The sequence below is a fragment of the Orbicella faveolata genome, unplaced genomic scaffold, assembly GCF_042242905.1.
Source record: "Orbicella faveolata isolate gen_17 unplaced genomic scaffold, um_ofav_v1 contig_46, whole genome shotgun sequence".
NCBI lineage: Eukaryota > Metazoa > Cnidaria > Anthozoa > Scleractinia > Merulinidae > Orbicella > Orbicella faveolata.
Genome location: NW_028301576.1, coordinates 9,032,765 through 9,048,460, shown reverse-complemented (window position 1 = coordinate 9,048,460; position 15,696 = coordinate 9,032,765). Strand labels below are relative to the sequence as shown.

Genomic DNA, 15,696 nt, shown 5'->3' with positions numbered 1-15,696 from the left:
TCGCGGATCGAAGGAGTTCTTGTTACTTCAATCTTGATCCTGCCATCGTAAGTTCTCGACAATTCTTGTAACAGACATGAAGAACTATCCTTCTTTGTCTTATTTATTAAAATAAATCCGTAAAATGATAAGTTTGAACGACGAACAACCAAGAAGCTCGAAGTTATGTTTACGTCGCTTTTAATAGCCGCAAATTTACTGTAAATTAGGAGGCTGATCTCCATTGTTATCTCGATTAAGAACTAGCCATTTACCCTGAACACAGCTTGTTTATTGAATAATTGATTCCCTTAATAAAAAAAAATAGGGGAAATTTAACGGTGGATATAAAAAAATTATAGCACCAGTGACAGTCTCAACAGTTCAGCCTTTGCTGAAGACGAGTCCGTTTAGGGAATACGGCAGATGTTAATTGAGAGAGATGAAAAAAGCTATTCCTGTCGTCTAAATGAAGTTATTTTCATGTTTCTTGTTTATATGGTACAAATACCCTACGCCTTAAGACATGTTAAAAAAAATGTTGATACGTGATTTCTGGAGAAATCTTGAACTGACATGAATCATTTTGTTGTTAACTTGTAAAATTCTTCATAACACCCACTCGATTTACTTTTTCCAAATCAAAGTATTTTAGAAATCACCCAGAACATAGGAACTCAATTTTCATTTCCAATATCGAAAAAAAAAAAAACTGTTTATCTTATCCAGATTACGTGGCTACAAACTATCGCGGAAATACCGACCGACATAATTTCAATCACTGTTGAGTACAAAAATGCAAATTGCGTCACGTTTCAAATTAAGTCCTCTTAAACTCCTCTTTGTACTCCCCTTTCTCTAGATGGCATATAAAAATCACCCACCTTAGCTTCTATTGTGAAACAGTTGTGTATCCCAGTAGAATTTGAAGCCTGAACGATGAACATCGTGGACATAACGAGGATGACTGATTGACAAACTGATGTGAAATGAACATCCTTTCCCGTTCGCTAACTTGCAGCGCGCGCATCCGCTAATTAAGTTTATTCACTCAATCCTACCGTGAACAGGGTGAAGAATTTTCCTTGCTGTGGTTTGAATTAAGGTAAGTGGTTTTATTTCATTTCTATCTTTATTTCTTTAGCAACATTACCCGTACCCTCAGCGTACCTCAGAAGCGTTTTTGCTTTTAAAAGGGTAACAGAACAAAAGTTTGGCTCAAATTGATTACTTGATAACTGAATTGCTCGTGGAGATTCAATGTAAATTTGTGCTTCTTGATTTTCATTTCAGAGCTTTTGATTTGCTCATCGATTTCCAGTTCTGAATGGCTTTCATCAACACAAAGATAATGTAACAATGGTTAGATGTGGGTTTTCAAAGTTTGGTACGGACAGCTGCGGACAAAGCATAGCATCAAGCGAGTGCGTATCGCTTTTACAATGCACCAGAGATGTAAGGCCACATCTCAAAGGTTTCAACGTTATAGATGCTTCGCTTAAAAGCGAAATTCAGCTTCTTTAGGCAAGAGCAGGTACTGATTCTAATTACTTATATATCTATTTCATTGTAAACATTTTCGCGCCATAATTTGATGTTCTATACCCGCTGTATCGACGGTTCCTAGAAATACGACTTATCCTTAGCGCCCGCTAATCTGGGTTTTAAGCTGGGAAGTGACTTGAAGCGGAATATTCTTGAGTGGATAATCTTGGTCTGGGGAAAGGACATCCTGCCGTTCACATAGTTGACATTAAGAATCAAACTAAGCGGACCAATAGAAGAGTACGATACGACTTATTACACTGAGGGTGACCACGTTTCTTTTTCTTTTTTCTTTCTTTTTTCTCGATCGTACCTACTCTCTGATGCGACAGGGAATTTTGCCTGGGCTGATCGCTGTGCATCACTTTTTTGCGCAATTCTGCCTTGCTCAAAGTTTTATTTTTGCTTTTGGTATGTACCCCACTATACGTTTCTAACGGTACTTCCCTTATTACAAGTATATGCTTTTTGCAGGCGTTTTCAACTTACTGCAGGAAACTATGTGACAGTGGCAAGACAAATGGAAATTCCTCGAGATGTTGATGGTCAGAGACAATTCTTACACGAAGAGGTTTTGTTCTCCACGCAAATTCAAAGTTTCTTTTCACGCCGGGCAAAATGCGAAAACTCAGAAGCGCAGTCAGTTTCCGACCAAGACTATGAAGCAGCTGAAGAAGCGCTGGCAACCTTACGAAATGTAGAGGAGCACATACAGCCCAAGAACCCAGTCATGTACGACGATTACAATCTTTGCGAACTCGTCACTTCACAGAAGCTAAGTAAATTAAAAATCAGTAAACTAAGAGAAATTTGTCACTCGCTTAAACTGGAAGTGCCTGTTCAACAAGGAAAACGAAAAGCTGCGTTTGTTGGTGCGTTAACCGCCATTTTATCGGAGTGTTCCTGCTACCACTCAACCACGTCTTCTGTGAGCCCATGATATAAGAGTTGCATTGTGATAACTTGCAAAACAACTTGCCTTAGAGTTTTGCAAAACTTTATTTTTGTTTCCTCATTAAGAGTTACCTTTCGCTGTAGTTACATTTTGCTGTAGAGCAGACGGACATCCGCGGCCTAGCTGTGAACTAGCTAGGTGTAGCTAAGCGCATTCACCACTACAAAACAACAACAACAACAACATTTTAGCCCTCCCTTACACCCCACTCCGAGCCATCAAAAAATGTAGATTTACAACTAGACGGAAAGTATCATCTTACCGTTTCTTCGGTCATTAATAAACCATCAAGTTTGAACAACTTAGATCCTTCTAAAAGATAACGCCGTGCTAGTTATACCTTGAAATTGACAGTGCGTGTTTTACACCCAGTCCGTAGTCCGCAGTCCACAGTCGGCAGCCCATATTTTACACTGACCGTATCTCCATACCAAGTTTACGGTATCATATCATCGTTACTAATATTATAAATAAACTTGCAGTTCCGCCAAAAAATACTTGTAAAACGTGCTACTCGATACTACTGTAACTGTTAAACCTAAAAATCGGTTTCATTGACTTAGATATAGCATTTGCACACTTCAGATGACCAAATGAATAAATTTAATTAGTGATATGGCGCGCCTCACGATGTTCATTTCACATTTCATCGACATTCATTGTTGTGCGTAGAAACAAACATATTTTTCATGCCAGAAGATAGGTGATTTCAATATCCCAATAGAGTAAGAGAAATTTTAAAAAAGATAATCAATTGAATAAGCACTTGAACGGTGCATGTTCACGCATTTGGGTGATTTCAAATCTGCAATTTGGAATGTCAGTGTAGACTGCTTACAGTGCAACAACAAAGTGAACGGTGTAAAATTTTCCCTGAAAATCGCACACGCAATCTTGAATCCTATTTTCAAACACAGCTCTTTGAATCACATTAGTAAGAAAACATGGAAATTGCAATATTTAAGCGACAGGAATCGTTTTCTATCTTCCTCGACTAACATTGGCTTAACAAGCTGTTCCGCAGAAAATGCCAAATTACTACTGATAACATAATTTTTCAGTCTACGCTGTTACAGCTCCCCCGAATTTTTATTAATGGAATCAAATTAGCCATAACTAAGCTACACTCTGGGTAACTGGCTACTTCAATCGAGATAACACCGAAGATATCGCCCTTCCAATTTGAAGTAAATTTACGACTTTTCAAAGCTAAGAAAATATACCTTCGTGCTTCTTGGCCGTTGGTCGTTCAAAACTTATCATTTACCGGATTTATTTTAATAAATAAGCCAAAGAAGGATAGTTCTTTATGTCTGTTATAAGAATTGTCGAGAACTTACGATGGCAGGATCAGGATTGAAGTAACAAGAACTCCTTCGATTCGCCATATTGGCGGGCCGCCAAGGTCACTCGAAATCGGCTTTCTCGATATTTTCCAAAGTAAAAAGAATTGGAATTTTTAAAAATCCATTTCGTAGTTAGGACTCTAAAACAAGATTCCATGCCAAATTTCAGCAAAATCGGTGAGGTACGGTGGCCGGCCAAAGTTTAAATCTTATAGACTATGACTCTTAATGTAAAAAGGAGCTTTAAGTCGGCGATGGAAGGGAGGTACATTGGTTGAGACATTAAAAACAACATGGCGTGCCAATATCAATAACAATTCTTCTCGCGTACTAGGAATTTAATTTTACATTACCCTAGGATATTATGTCGTGTTCTGTCGCTGCTATTTCCTGTTTATGAGAATGCCCTAGTGGGATATAAGCGTTATATAGTTTATTAAATAAATATCGAGGCTTCCATGCATTGGAATAAGGGCACTCTTCCATCGCCTGAAAGCAAACAGGACAACATCACACATTTTTGCAGCTAGATATAGCTCACACGAGATGGCGAAACCGCTTTTTGAAAAGTCAGCTTTTGATGAAGTTAAATTTGTCTCAATTCGTCGACAAACAGGAAACAACATGACGTGCCAACATCCAAAACAATTCTTCGCGCGCACAAGGAATTTATATTTTAATAAATCGGTTTTTTTCGTTTAGTTTTCTCAAATAATGGTTAAATCGCGATATAAAACTGAATGCGACTTTGAGACGAGATATGGCTAACTCCGTGAGCGGGCAAGATGAATCAAATCTTGCGCTGTGATTGGCTACCCGAGCGGGCAAGATGAAGCTATCTTCCCCGCTCGGGACTACCCGCCGTGTCCCGCAAGAAAAATTTCCTTGAAAGCCACATAATAAATCTTTTATTGACCAAGCTTGTTCGGTCAAGATGGCTGGATATTAGCCTCGTTCTTTTTTTCTTTTTTTTGCGTGTTTATGGACCTCGACTCCGTCTCGGTCCATGCAAAAAAAGCCATCTTGACCTCACACTTGGTCAATAATTCATATATATTTACGAGCATATATTTTCTCCCAAACAATACAAGCTGCTGCCAGATACAATAAAAGTGTCTGCAATTTGACAAGACGGACGTCCAAGAACACCAAGGAAAAACTACAAAGGTAAAGGTAGGAAGAAATTTCACTAAAGCAAAATACACTTTTTTCGTAGATTTGCTTTTAACTAACCCATAAGGCTGGTTAAAACATGCCCGCAAATAATGTCGGGATCTAATTTTACATGCCTCTAAGATATGCCATCTTGTTCTGTCGCCTCTAGTTTCTGTGTATGAGAGTACCCTAGTGGGGCATGTGTTATATTGAGCTGAACGAAAATCGAGGTTTCCAAAGGTTAGAATAAGGATAGGACGCAAGACACCGTTTATGATGAATGAAAATGGCTTTATGAAGTTTTCGACTAATGTTTTCAAGTTTCTAAAGGAAGAACGTGCTATGTGGATAACTTGGACAAAGCTGAATGTGGGTACCATGTTTCTTCTGACAAGTGACTTGTCGACTGTGTTTGCATAATTCTTGGCATAATTTAGCCCTGAGCTTGCTCTACAGGGTGATACCATGTTTGTTTATTATGACGTCATGTGACGCCATTTGACCCGCCATCTTGGATTTCACTATCATTAAAGGGAAATAATACAAAATCAAGCCAGAATGTTCAGAATTGTAGAAAACGACGGTTCCAAACGGCGTTATTCCTTGTTTGTCTTTATTCGCCCTGTTCTTTCTTTATTTTGTTTAAAAACCAAGTAGCATAATTTTGATGCGAGAAGCATAATTTAGAGAAACGAGAATAATTCGGGGATGATTCCCAAAAATTTTGAGCAGTGCTAGGAGTATAATCTGCCAGTTTTGCAAGCACAATCGACAAAAGCCTAGTCTGTAAACTCTGAGGCATATTAATATAATTTTGAAACAGTTTTATTCTACGAACAGAAGCACTTTGGAAACGTCATCATCCTTGCACAAAAAAAAAGTTGTAAAAGCAACATGAAATTGTACATCGAAAATTTCTCAGACATTTTTCTACATAATGTTTTTTACTACGCAAGGTGCTTGGCAGTCAAAAAAATGACATATGTCGTGAGGTTTAGCCATTTAGGGAAGAAAAGAAGGCGATATATTAAGATAGTAATTAACAGACACTCGTATTTATCCATTTCGTTGGTCTTTTGAATAAAATAACTATTTTAATAATATACATGAAAAAAATTAGTCGATTCTGATTGGCTGAGAGCAATAGAGTTCAAGTTTAACACACTGCAAAAAGTGTAACACCAGTACAAAACGTGTAACACAAGTGCAAATTGCACAACGTAATCCTAGATTATGATTGGCTGAAAGAAAAAAGGCAATTTTCTAAGCCAATCATATCCCGCAAAATGATGGCGAAAATTTAGTGCGGAAACTTTGAAAAAAGTTTCTAAAATGAGAAAAAATGGCTCTAAAAAAGATCTTCCGGCATTTCCTCCACGCGAAGTTTTTCATGTTAATATTATTAATTAGCATTTGGGAATTTTTTAAAAAAGCTGAAATTGCACTCGCCGAAAAAAACCTTGAAAAACGTACTCGTGCAAATTAATTCCAAATTGAACTCGAAACCGTATGATTACCTATACTAACTAATTCACACGTAGAAAAGGTGGATTTGCTTGATGCTATTAGCATTACATTCAAACTCACACCACGTCCTCAGGCACTAAGAGATATTTTCCTTCTTACTTAATTTTCATTTTATTGTTCAAATTAGTTTTTAAACATCTCCCCATTGAAATGAAAATTTAAATACAGTTAAACAAGAGTTCAACTTTATCTTTTGGGAAGAAAGTGCTTTAAACGGTTTTGCATTCAAGAATCTTTTGTAAGAGATTGGGTGTTATATTCAGTTTCAAGTGGAAGGGGGTTGAGTAATTATTGAAAAAAAAATATATTAATGTTTAAAAAACACTTCACAGACTGGACGCTAAACATTTATGGGTTTGTTTGTTTATAGAATAACAGTAAAGAGGAGATTGGCTGAAAAGCAGTTTAAGTTCCAAAGCTAGTATATCTGATGTTTCTCATTAACTCAGTGGCCCTGGCGTTTCAAGTTAATATCTCCGAAAGTGATTCAAACATGATTTGTTCAATGTCTAAATAGTGCCCCCAATTGGTTTTTCTAAAGCTGCAATTGTAGATCCTCTTTGACACACAAATAAAGTCTTTCATTTATTCTCTCATTGATTCATTCATTCTTCCATTGATTCATTGATTTATTCATTCATTCATGTCTTCATGTCTTCATGTCTTCATGTCTTCATGTCTTCATGTCTTCATGTCTTCATGTCTTCATGTCTTCATGTCTTCATGTCTTCATGTCTTCATGTCTTCATTTGTTCATTTGTTCATTTGTTCATTTGTTCATTTGTTCATTTGTTCATTTGTTCATTTGTTCATTTGTTCATTTGTTCATTTGTTCATTTGTGCATTTGTTCATTTGTTCAATATGAAGTGTTTCGTGTTCAGTCTATACCACCCGGGCGTCGCCATGTTATGACTGTAATTATGATGTTTAGGCAAGCAACCGCAGACAGTGATCCTTCTGGTATACGTTGGAAACCGATACAACGTATTATTATTATATTTTAATAAAGTACACCTTTTTTTTTTTTTTTAAAAAATAGAAAACAGCCCTAAGAAAATACACGCGCTGATTGGTTACAAATCTTGTTTCTGTAACTCGATGGAAACACAGAACCAGCACGAGCAGTTGACATAATGATGGTGCGTGCAAAGAGAATTTACATTTTGATAATCAAAGTAAACAAGTTGTTTTCGTTTTTTACCGTCGCGGTGTTTTCTAAAAGAAATAGAAAACATGTTCTCCGTGTTTCTATTAAGTTACAGAAACACTCGTGAAAGTTTGGAAGAACTCGAAAAAGCTGTGGAAACAGCCCACAGTATTCCCACAGCATTTCTCGTTCTTCCAAACTTCCACTCGTGTTTCTATAGCTCGATAGAAACACGGTACACGTTTTCTATTTCTTAATTAATCCTACGTTGTATCGTATCCTTTTTTATTTATCTTTTTATTTATTTATTTATTTTTTGCAGCTCTCTCTACTTGTGTTGTGTACTCACCATGAACTTCAACAGCTGGAACTGGTTCTGGAGTGTGTGTTTTGGAGTGTCAGCAGTTGTAATCATTATTAGTAACTCCCTGTCAATTGCAGTTCTTGTCAAGGGAAGGTTTCGCAAACGTTCTCTTTACCTGTTAATCGATTTGGCAATAGCTGATCTCCTAGTTGGATTATTTGCAGTACCGATTTATATGATCACAGTCATCTCTGAAGACAAGTTCATGCCAGGAGTCGTTCTTGATAGTGTCGATATGTTTACAGGTCTCTCCTCCATTTTCACATTGACTGTTATTTCTCTTGAACGACTCTTTGCCATCAGTCGGCCACTTCGTCATCGGCAGTTATCCTCTCATAGCTACGCCATTGCCATAGCAACGCCATGGATCCTCTCCCTCGCGGTGACTTCAGTTCGAGTGTTACAGCACTATTCAATCGTGGCAAATCACCAGATTTTCACAGTTATTACTATCAGTTTGTCTACTTCTTTGCTAATAACGTGCACTTCTTACTGCCTCATCTGGCGTAAGCAGACTTCCCGCATACAAAACGGAGTAAGAGCGAGGACAGAGGCGAGGATGTCTAAGATATTGTTTTTGATAACAGGAACATTTGTGTTGACTTGGCTACCATTCAAAGTTCTATTAGTTGTAGTAAATATGTGTGTGCCGTGTAGTAGAAAAATGCTCGCTGTGGTCGTTTTTGTACTGAAACTTCTTCAGTTCAGTAATTCGTTTATCAATTTTTTGATTTATTGTCTAAGAATGCCAGATTACAGAAAAGCTGTTTCACAACTATTTTCCAGTGCAAATCCCGCGGTCACTCCAATAATCCTGAGGTTAATACGTTAGGCAATAGCCGAACAAATATCGCACTAATCCACTTTTCAAGTGCACTGTCTTTATATGATGTTCTAGCAACTCATGCCATGATTATAATCCAGCTGATATAATGCAATTGTAACGCTTGGAGAAATAAATATCTCGTAGATTTTTGCTAGTTTAATTTATGAATAGCAACTACTGTGAGTATGTTACTTGTTCACTTTCTTTAAAAAAAAGTAAAATTGCTACCGCGATATTTTCCTATGTAACATGTATTTGGGTAAATATGAAGTAATAAATAACCGTTGACAGTTGGTTAGCATCTCGTGTCCGACGCCATTTAATAGGTCTCCCAATGGTTTTAGGGAGTAGGGGATCAATTTTAACCCGCGTTTACAGGAACGTAGGGTACAAGGGAACATATGCATAAAACATGCATTTCCGGGGGATCACGTGAACAAGACCCTCTGCAGCGGCGAAAAGCTACCAGTATCTCGCGACATTGTCTCTGCTCCTGTGACGTCGATGAGTCATCTGCATTTGATGCTTTTGATGGAATCCAAATTCTACAGTATACGATGCAAACAATGAGCGGAAGAGCAGCCATCAAGAAAATAAACAAACTCATCGAGATTTTCTGGTTGGTAATTCCAATGTACGTTATGACAGAAGCATATCACCTAGAAGCGTTTAACTCTGGTTCAGTGCTGCCGATTATTCCGAACCAATCAAATTTAACTTCCTAATATGGAGCAAGGGCTCTCGCGTGGATATGTCATATACGTGCGGACTACACGCGCACAGCAATGGCGGACACATTTCGTTGCGAGTTGAGAGAAGGTTGTTGTTTCTGGACCGATTTCTGCACTCATCATGAGAATCAAACGAACCTTTTCTAGAAGCTGCCAGTGTAATATCTAGGCCAGTTATCTGCCAAGTCTCAATTGCAGGTAAGCTTTTTTTGCATCAAAACTAGTGAATGGAAATCATGCTATGCTGAAAACGTTTGTTTAGCACACGAGCTTTCGTTTGCTGGATAACAATGATCAGTATTGTGGATTATTTTTGCGTGATAGTTGAACTTTAAGAAAATCGGACTTGAAATTGTGGCTTTTCCCTTGATTTGTCATATGTTCACGCCATGATTGTGTGATTTATACCCTTGTTTTATCATGATAAGTGAAAAATTTTTTGGCTCGGGTGTTCAACGGTTTTGGATCCTGCTTTGGATACTAACTGGTCTACCAAACTGAGACATCATCTCATTTACCCTGCATTTACATATTCATTACCATGTTACTGCCTGTCTCAAATTGTTATCTCAATCAAAAATTTACTACTCTTGGATGTTATTGTTCAGTCATTTTTGATCTCCCACTTCTGTACATTTGTTTTCCTTTGAATGTTGGCGGTAGTGGGAGACTATACATAAGTTTAAATCAATAAATAATAAGTGTTTCATGTGAATTTATATTACACATGACTGTCAACCCACCTGGTGCTGAGTTTAAAAAACATACTTTGTAATTAAATTATTATTTTCAAGTAGATGCAAGTCAGTGTTTTTTCATCTCCCATCTGCAATTTAAGTTACAACCACTGTAAATACTGTGAGGTCTATTATTTGTCCAAAACATTCTTTTCATGTAATTCAACCAGGCCATTGAGCCCTATTTCCCTTTACTTGGCCTCACATGAGGGCCCCTCACATGTACTGAGAACCCAGGAATGGACACACCGAGCAAATACAAGTTACATACAACAACTAAACACTAGGTGAAGAGAAATCTCTAACTCTCATCAGTTTTAACATTGATATTGTCAATGACAATGACTGAGGCACACTCATTAGTAGGCCTTTTACTTTAAACACATTCCAGCAAGTTTGGCAAGACCAAAATCATCTTTATCACACTTGTCTACAAAACAGATACATGCAGCACATTAATCTTGGATTTGTAATGTTATTTTTTGCCATTTACATTGGTTGCCCTTAACTGAGTGATTGTTGAAGCAAACCATACCCTACTTCCACAATATTATTATCAATTTGCCATAATTTATTTATTTATTCATGTATTCATTTATTTATTTATTCCAGTTACTGCAATTTATTTTTGTTATTTTGAAAGAAACATCACTCATTAGGGACTGTTCATTTTTTATGGGGTGGGGAGGGGGACAGCTGGTGGGAATTGATAAAAAGTACCTCTTCATCAGAAATTTTTTTTCCTACCCTCCGTGTACCCCTAAATGTCTGTGATAACTCATTGCAGTCTGAAAAGCATAGATGATTTTAAGCCAGGATAAGCAGTTTTGACACTGCACCAGTTAAGGTGGCCGAACACAGTTTTTGCGCGCGCTTTTGCTGATGCAATTCAGCGTGCGCACAAGGATTGCAAAAAACAAACATGCGGTCAATAGAGCGATCATTTTATTTACTCAACACCTGCAGTATCTGTACTATTTTTCTCTACAATTGAACACAATGTATTGATGGCTTTAGTCAGGAAGACAACGCTCGTCGATTCTTATTCAGTTATTCTTGTTCTGGTCATGGTGTTCGGAATTTTGTTGGAGGAATGAGGTAAATCGATTGCTTTTGCAATTGAGTCAAAGTGCCGTCATTAAATAAGAAGCCGATTTGAGCGTTATGACCGGCGAGCTATCTGGTGGAATCATAGATCTATGCTTATGGCGTATCATAGTGCATCTACATGTACAGGACCTATGTAATGACGAAAGTTTCATGTAATATATCACAGGACAGATGAAAGAGCAAAACATTTTGAGAAATGTTAAAAAATATACTGCGTTGCATGGGAAAGCCAAAGTAAAATGCGAAAATCCTTGGAGAATTTGAACTGGCAACCATAATGCAAGATAGGTCATGGCGCAAAGAGAAAACGCTTTGGAAAGCTCGAAGTTCTTTTTTTCAAGCCCCCAAACAGGAGAGTTTCTTCTGCATCTAGGCTTTAACCAAATCAAAATGTAGTTGGTGAAAATAATGGTCAAATCAATAATCTCAACAAACCAAACTGCTACATCAGCGATAGGAAGCTGATAGAAACCAGCCAAGGCAAAAGCGTAGGTCATCGGGATCCCCATTGAGAGAATCCAAATGAGAAAGTTCGTTGTCATGTAACATCTGACACGGGTGAGCTTGTACGTTAGAGACCAGAATATCCTCTAATACATATCTAAAGAGATTGCCGCCAAAAAGCACAGTGAGAATACATCGCAGAGAGTCTGTAATGTCTGGAACAATTCATGATAGTCCACACGGCATCCAAGTCTATCTGAATGTAGCAAACCAAGTACAATCAGAAGGGCAGTGAAACCTCTGATGATTTCCGTAAAGGCAAGACTGACAGTTAAGTATCTGACGAGATCAAAATAACCTCTTATAATAGCGACAAAAGCATATAGATTTCCAGAAACAATAAGAGCTGCCTCAACAGAAAATACCACACACCAAGCAGTTAGCACCCTTGAACCAAGATTATCGGCTTCCTCAGTGGATAATTCTGTTGAAAAGTTTGTATTTACGCCCAATGAGGTATTCGTTCTTCCGGTCTGAAAATCAAAATGAATAGTGTTAATTTAATAATAACAAAATAAGGGATCAAAAAAGCGGTTCATTCCTCTTGCAAGTCAATCTGTGGTTGAAAATGGTTAACGCTAACCTAGGTTTAAAAGTCAACCGAAGTATTAATTTTTCTCGCGTATAACATTGTTAATTACTTATGTTTTGTCTAGTTTGAGCTTATTCAAACTCCAAATTGAAGGACAAACAATATAGACAGAAACCTTCATCGAAAAGTTACAAAACTGAAAGCACAATTCTCGCTAATCCTGGGTTAACTTAATCGGGCTTTAAACAACTCGTCCCAGGCTTTAAATGATCCTTCGCTTCACGAGGCCCTGTTATCTTTATAGCCAGGAGCCATTATCGGGGACGGAGACCGTAAGTCTTGGGATCCGCGCGCACCAATGATATGGGACAATTTTTCTATTTTTAGAACAAATTGCGCCATCCTGACGTCATATATCCCCGCGATCCACGCACGTGTCGGGGGCTCTCGCGTGGATGCTGTCACGTTGGTGATCAAATGGTGAGAGTTGCGAGATTCTCTTGCGTATTTTTCACCGCGATGGCAGGGAATAAGACAGAGAATACGAACCAGGGCGCTTATATGTAGTTTTATGCTCTGAGCTAACGGAAAAGGTGCGTTTTTCAGGGTCGAAAACAAGACTTCAATCTCGCGCTTGGAATGAATAATAAGATCTGCTCGCGCTTGTTGTAACCGTACGCGTATGTTTTTGTGTTTGTTCTGACTTAAGAATATAGCAAGAAAACTCTGTACTCTGGTATCGAGTTAATTTGTGAGTTTCTCAGACAATGCTTAATCATAACCAAAACCTGTTTTTATGGTTTCTTATTGTTTGTGCTTGTTTGGTGAGTTGGCAAAAGTTTTTGAAAGGAAAGTCTGACGCGCACAATTAGCTCATTTGCATAGTGCAGCTCATGCACTTTCAAGTCCGAGTCGATGTTTTCAATTGTCAACAAATCTTGACAAAGATTTCTTTCGTTATCTTTTGTGCTGAGATGCTGCAACAAATTTCACGAACGCAAAAAAGGCTACTAACATCATGTGTGTTTCTTCAACGTAAGCATAGTGAAGTTTTACAATGCGAAAATGAAAATAGACAAGGAGTTTTGATAACTCGATCAACAAAATCGAAATCGTTATTCGAAGTTGATTAAAGAAAGCGTCATTGTAACTTTGCTGATTATTTCTGCTTTATTCACATATTTCCAGCTTAGCTTTTAATATGTTCTCAACCATTTATCAATATTAACCATATTTAAAAACTATAGAGTTATTGTTTGAGTTCGATGTACGCTTTCACCCGAAATTGCGGCCAAGTGCAATTTGTTATGTTTACTGACTGTACAAAACACGCATCGCGCGCATTTTGTTTTACTTTTCGGTCGCGATAGACTGGCAAATTCCTCGCAAGCGTGTGGTAAGAGGAGCTAGGAAACCATGAAGTCCTGAAGCTCTGCTATATCTAAATATATCCAGCTAGGTTTTTGCTGTGTAATGGAAAAGCCGTTAATCTTCAACATATGTGAAATTTAATTAAAGTGGAGTAATGTACAGCTCATGTAAAAGAAGCATCCGTCGGAACACAACTTGGTCAGCGATATATATAAGCTTAAAGCGGAACATACCTAAATTTGACGCGGTCTTACTTCACTCAAATTGGAACAGCTTACGACGAAAATACTTAATTAAGCAAAATTCCAACAGACGTAAACGCGTTGAGTTGTGGACCAAAAACATGAAATATTTCGGGAATTTCGGACGCCATTTCCCCGGCGCGACATCCGCAGAAATCCTCGCAGTATGTACGCGCGTGTGCCGCAGGCGATGGCGCAATTTGTTCTAAAAATAGAATTATTGTCCCATATCATGGGGACAACCCCAATACTAGAAATGGCGCGCGCTTACGGTCTCCGTCCCCGATTATGGCTCCTGTTATAGCCTAACACCAAGTCATGGAGAATTACACAAGTCAGTTTTTGAGAATTAACATAACACTGATTCAATAACGCAACTTGCTGCAGAGCAAACTGAGTGGCCATCATAGTGAACTAAACCTATTTAAATATTTATGATTTTTATTCATTTTACCTTTTGGCGAATCTAGTCCTTGTTTAAAAACACATTAACCCAACAGCACAAATTTTCTAAACTTTCTCCCAAGGTCACCTATTTCCCAAATTTTTATGCAGATGTTTTCCTTGGTATATTTCGTTATTATTGAAATATTTCATTTCAAAGAAAGTCATCGGTAAATTTGGATTTCACTTTGAAAAGTGTCAGAGATATAGACGAGAGCGTTATTATCATTTGGTCAAACGAATGAGTGTAAACTTCGGGAGATTTGATTTGTATTCTCGGTGACTTTTTAGTGTTGCCGTTCTAACGAATGATGTGAATTTGTTTGAAGGTAAAATAGAGAGGCACAGAATTACTGAGGCTCATGACGCACAATTGTCATACATAAAACTTCTCCGACTTTAGGAATATATGTCTTCCAGAAAAAAGCGAAAAGTTTTGAAAACCAAATAGCCGCTTTTACCATGAATAATTACAATATCATTCTCAATGTAGACTTGTAATCGTCTTGAAATTTACTTCGTTAAAAATAATTTTAGTCTAGCTCCAACTCAATCAAGAGGAATACTATAGAGATTTTGTATAGCTTGGGATGAAAATATCGATCTCCACGCACATTGGTCGAATTTCACCCGCTTTCAGGTAAAAATAATTAAGTCCATTGTTGACAACTTGTTAATTATTCAAGTCTTCACTTGAAAACCGTACCACAAGACTGATAACACAGCTCAGTTGGGTTCAGAATTCGCTGCATTAGGGATCAAAACTATAAGAAAATGTTTTGATAAGAAATCGGCGATAAAGGAGGAAAACTTGTTCGAAGACCAGTTATACATATCCGAACGATAACTAATAATTACCGATAACATAATATAAGGACAATGTGGCGCACATTCACACGTTACTGTTCCCGTCATGAAAGCTTAAGATATAGCACTAATATTTATTTCCTAAAGAATGCAAAGAGATAGTTTTCGATCAGTATTCTTCTGTTTGACGGCCACTAACTATTGATTTGTAGAATACATATAACATTGCACCAAAATAGCTCACAATGGTTAATGTCCATGCACTATAATACTGCTTGTTACTGCAGTAACTGGCAGCTTGTTATCATGCGCTGATCAATTATACATGTATCACCATCCAATCAGGTAAATTTGTTATATAGCTATATATAGC

At 37.6% G+C, this 15,696-nt stretch overlaps 2 protein-coding genes and 1 pseudogene across 2 annotated transcripts; 2 read left to right on the top strand and 1 right to left on the bottom strand.

Annotated features, from left to right (window-relative positions):
• The first annotated feature begins 466 nt into the window (after nucleotides 1-466).
• On the top strand, nucleotides 467-3,095 carry LOC149098268 (uncharacterized). Its single transcript, XM_089278256.1, has 3 exons — nucleotides 467-1,084; nucleotides 1,273-1,403; nucleotides 1,999-3,095. Exons 2-3 carry the CDS (start codon nucleotides 1,339-1,341, stop codon nucleotides 2,462-2,464), a joined length of 531 nt encoding a protein of 176 aa, XP_089134382.1. The 5' UTR covers nucleotides 467-1,084; nucleotides 1,273-1,338; the 3' UTR covers nucleotides 2,465-3,095.
• A 4,434-nt stretch (nucleotides 3,096-7,529) lies between these two features.
• LOC149098267 (beta-1 adrenergic receptor-like) lies at nucleotides 7,530-9,138 on the top strand. Its single transcript, XM_089277952.1, has one exon. It carries the CDS (start codon nucleotides 8,006-8,008, stop codon nucleotides 8,849-8,851), a length of 846 nt encoding a protein of 281 aa, XP_089134078.1. The 5' UTR covers nucleotides 7,530-8,005; the 3' UTR covers nucleotides 8,852-9,138.
• A 2,098-nt stretch (nucleotides 9,139-11,236) lies between these two features.
• Nucleotides 11,237-14,477, bottom strand: LOC149098266 (uncharacterized; annotated as a pseudogene).
• Between the last annotated feature and the right edge of the window lie 1,219 nt (nucleotides 14,478-15,696).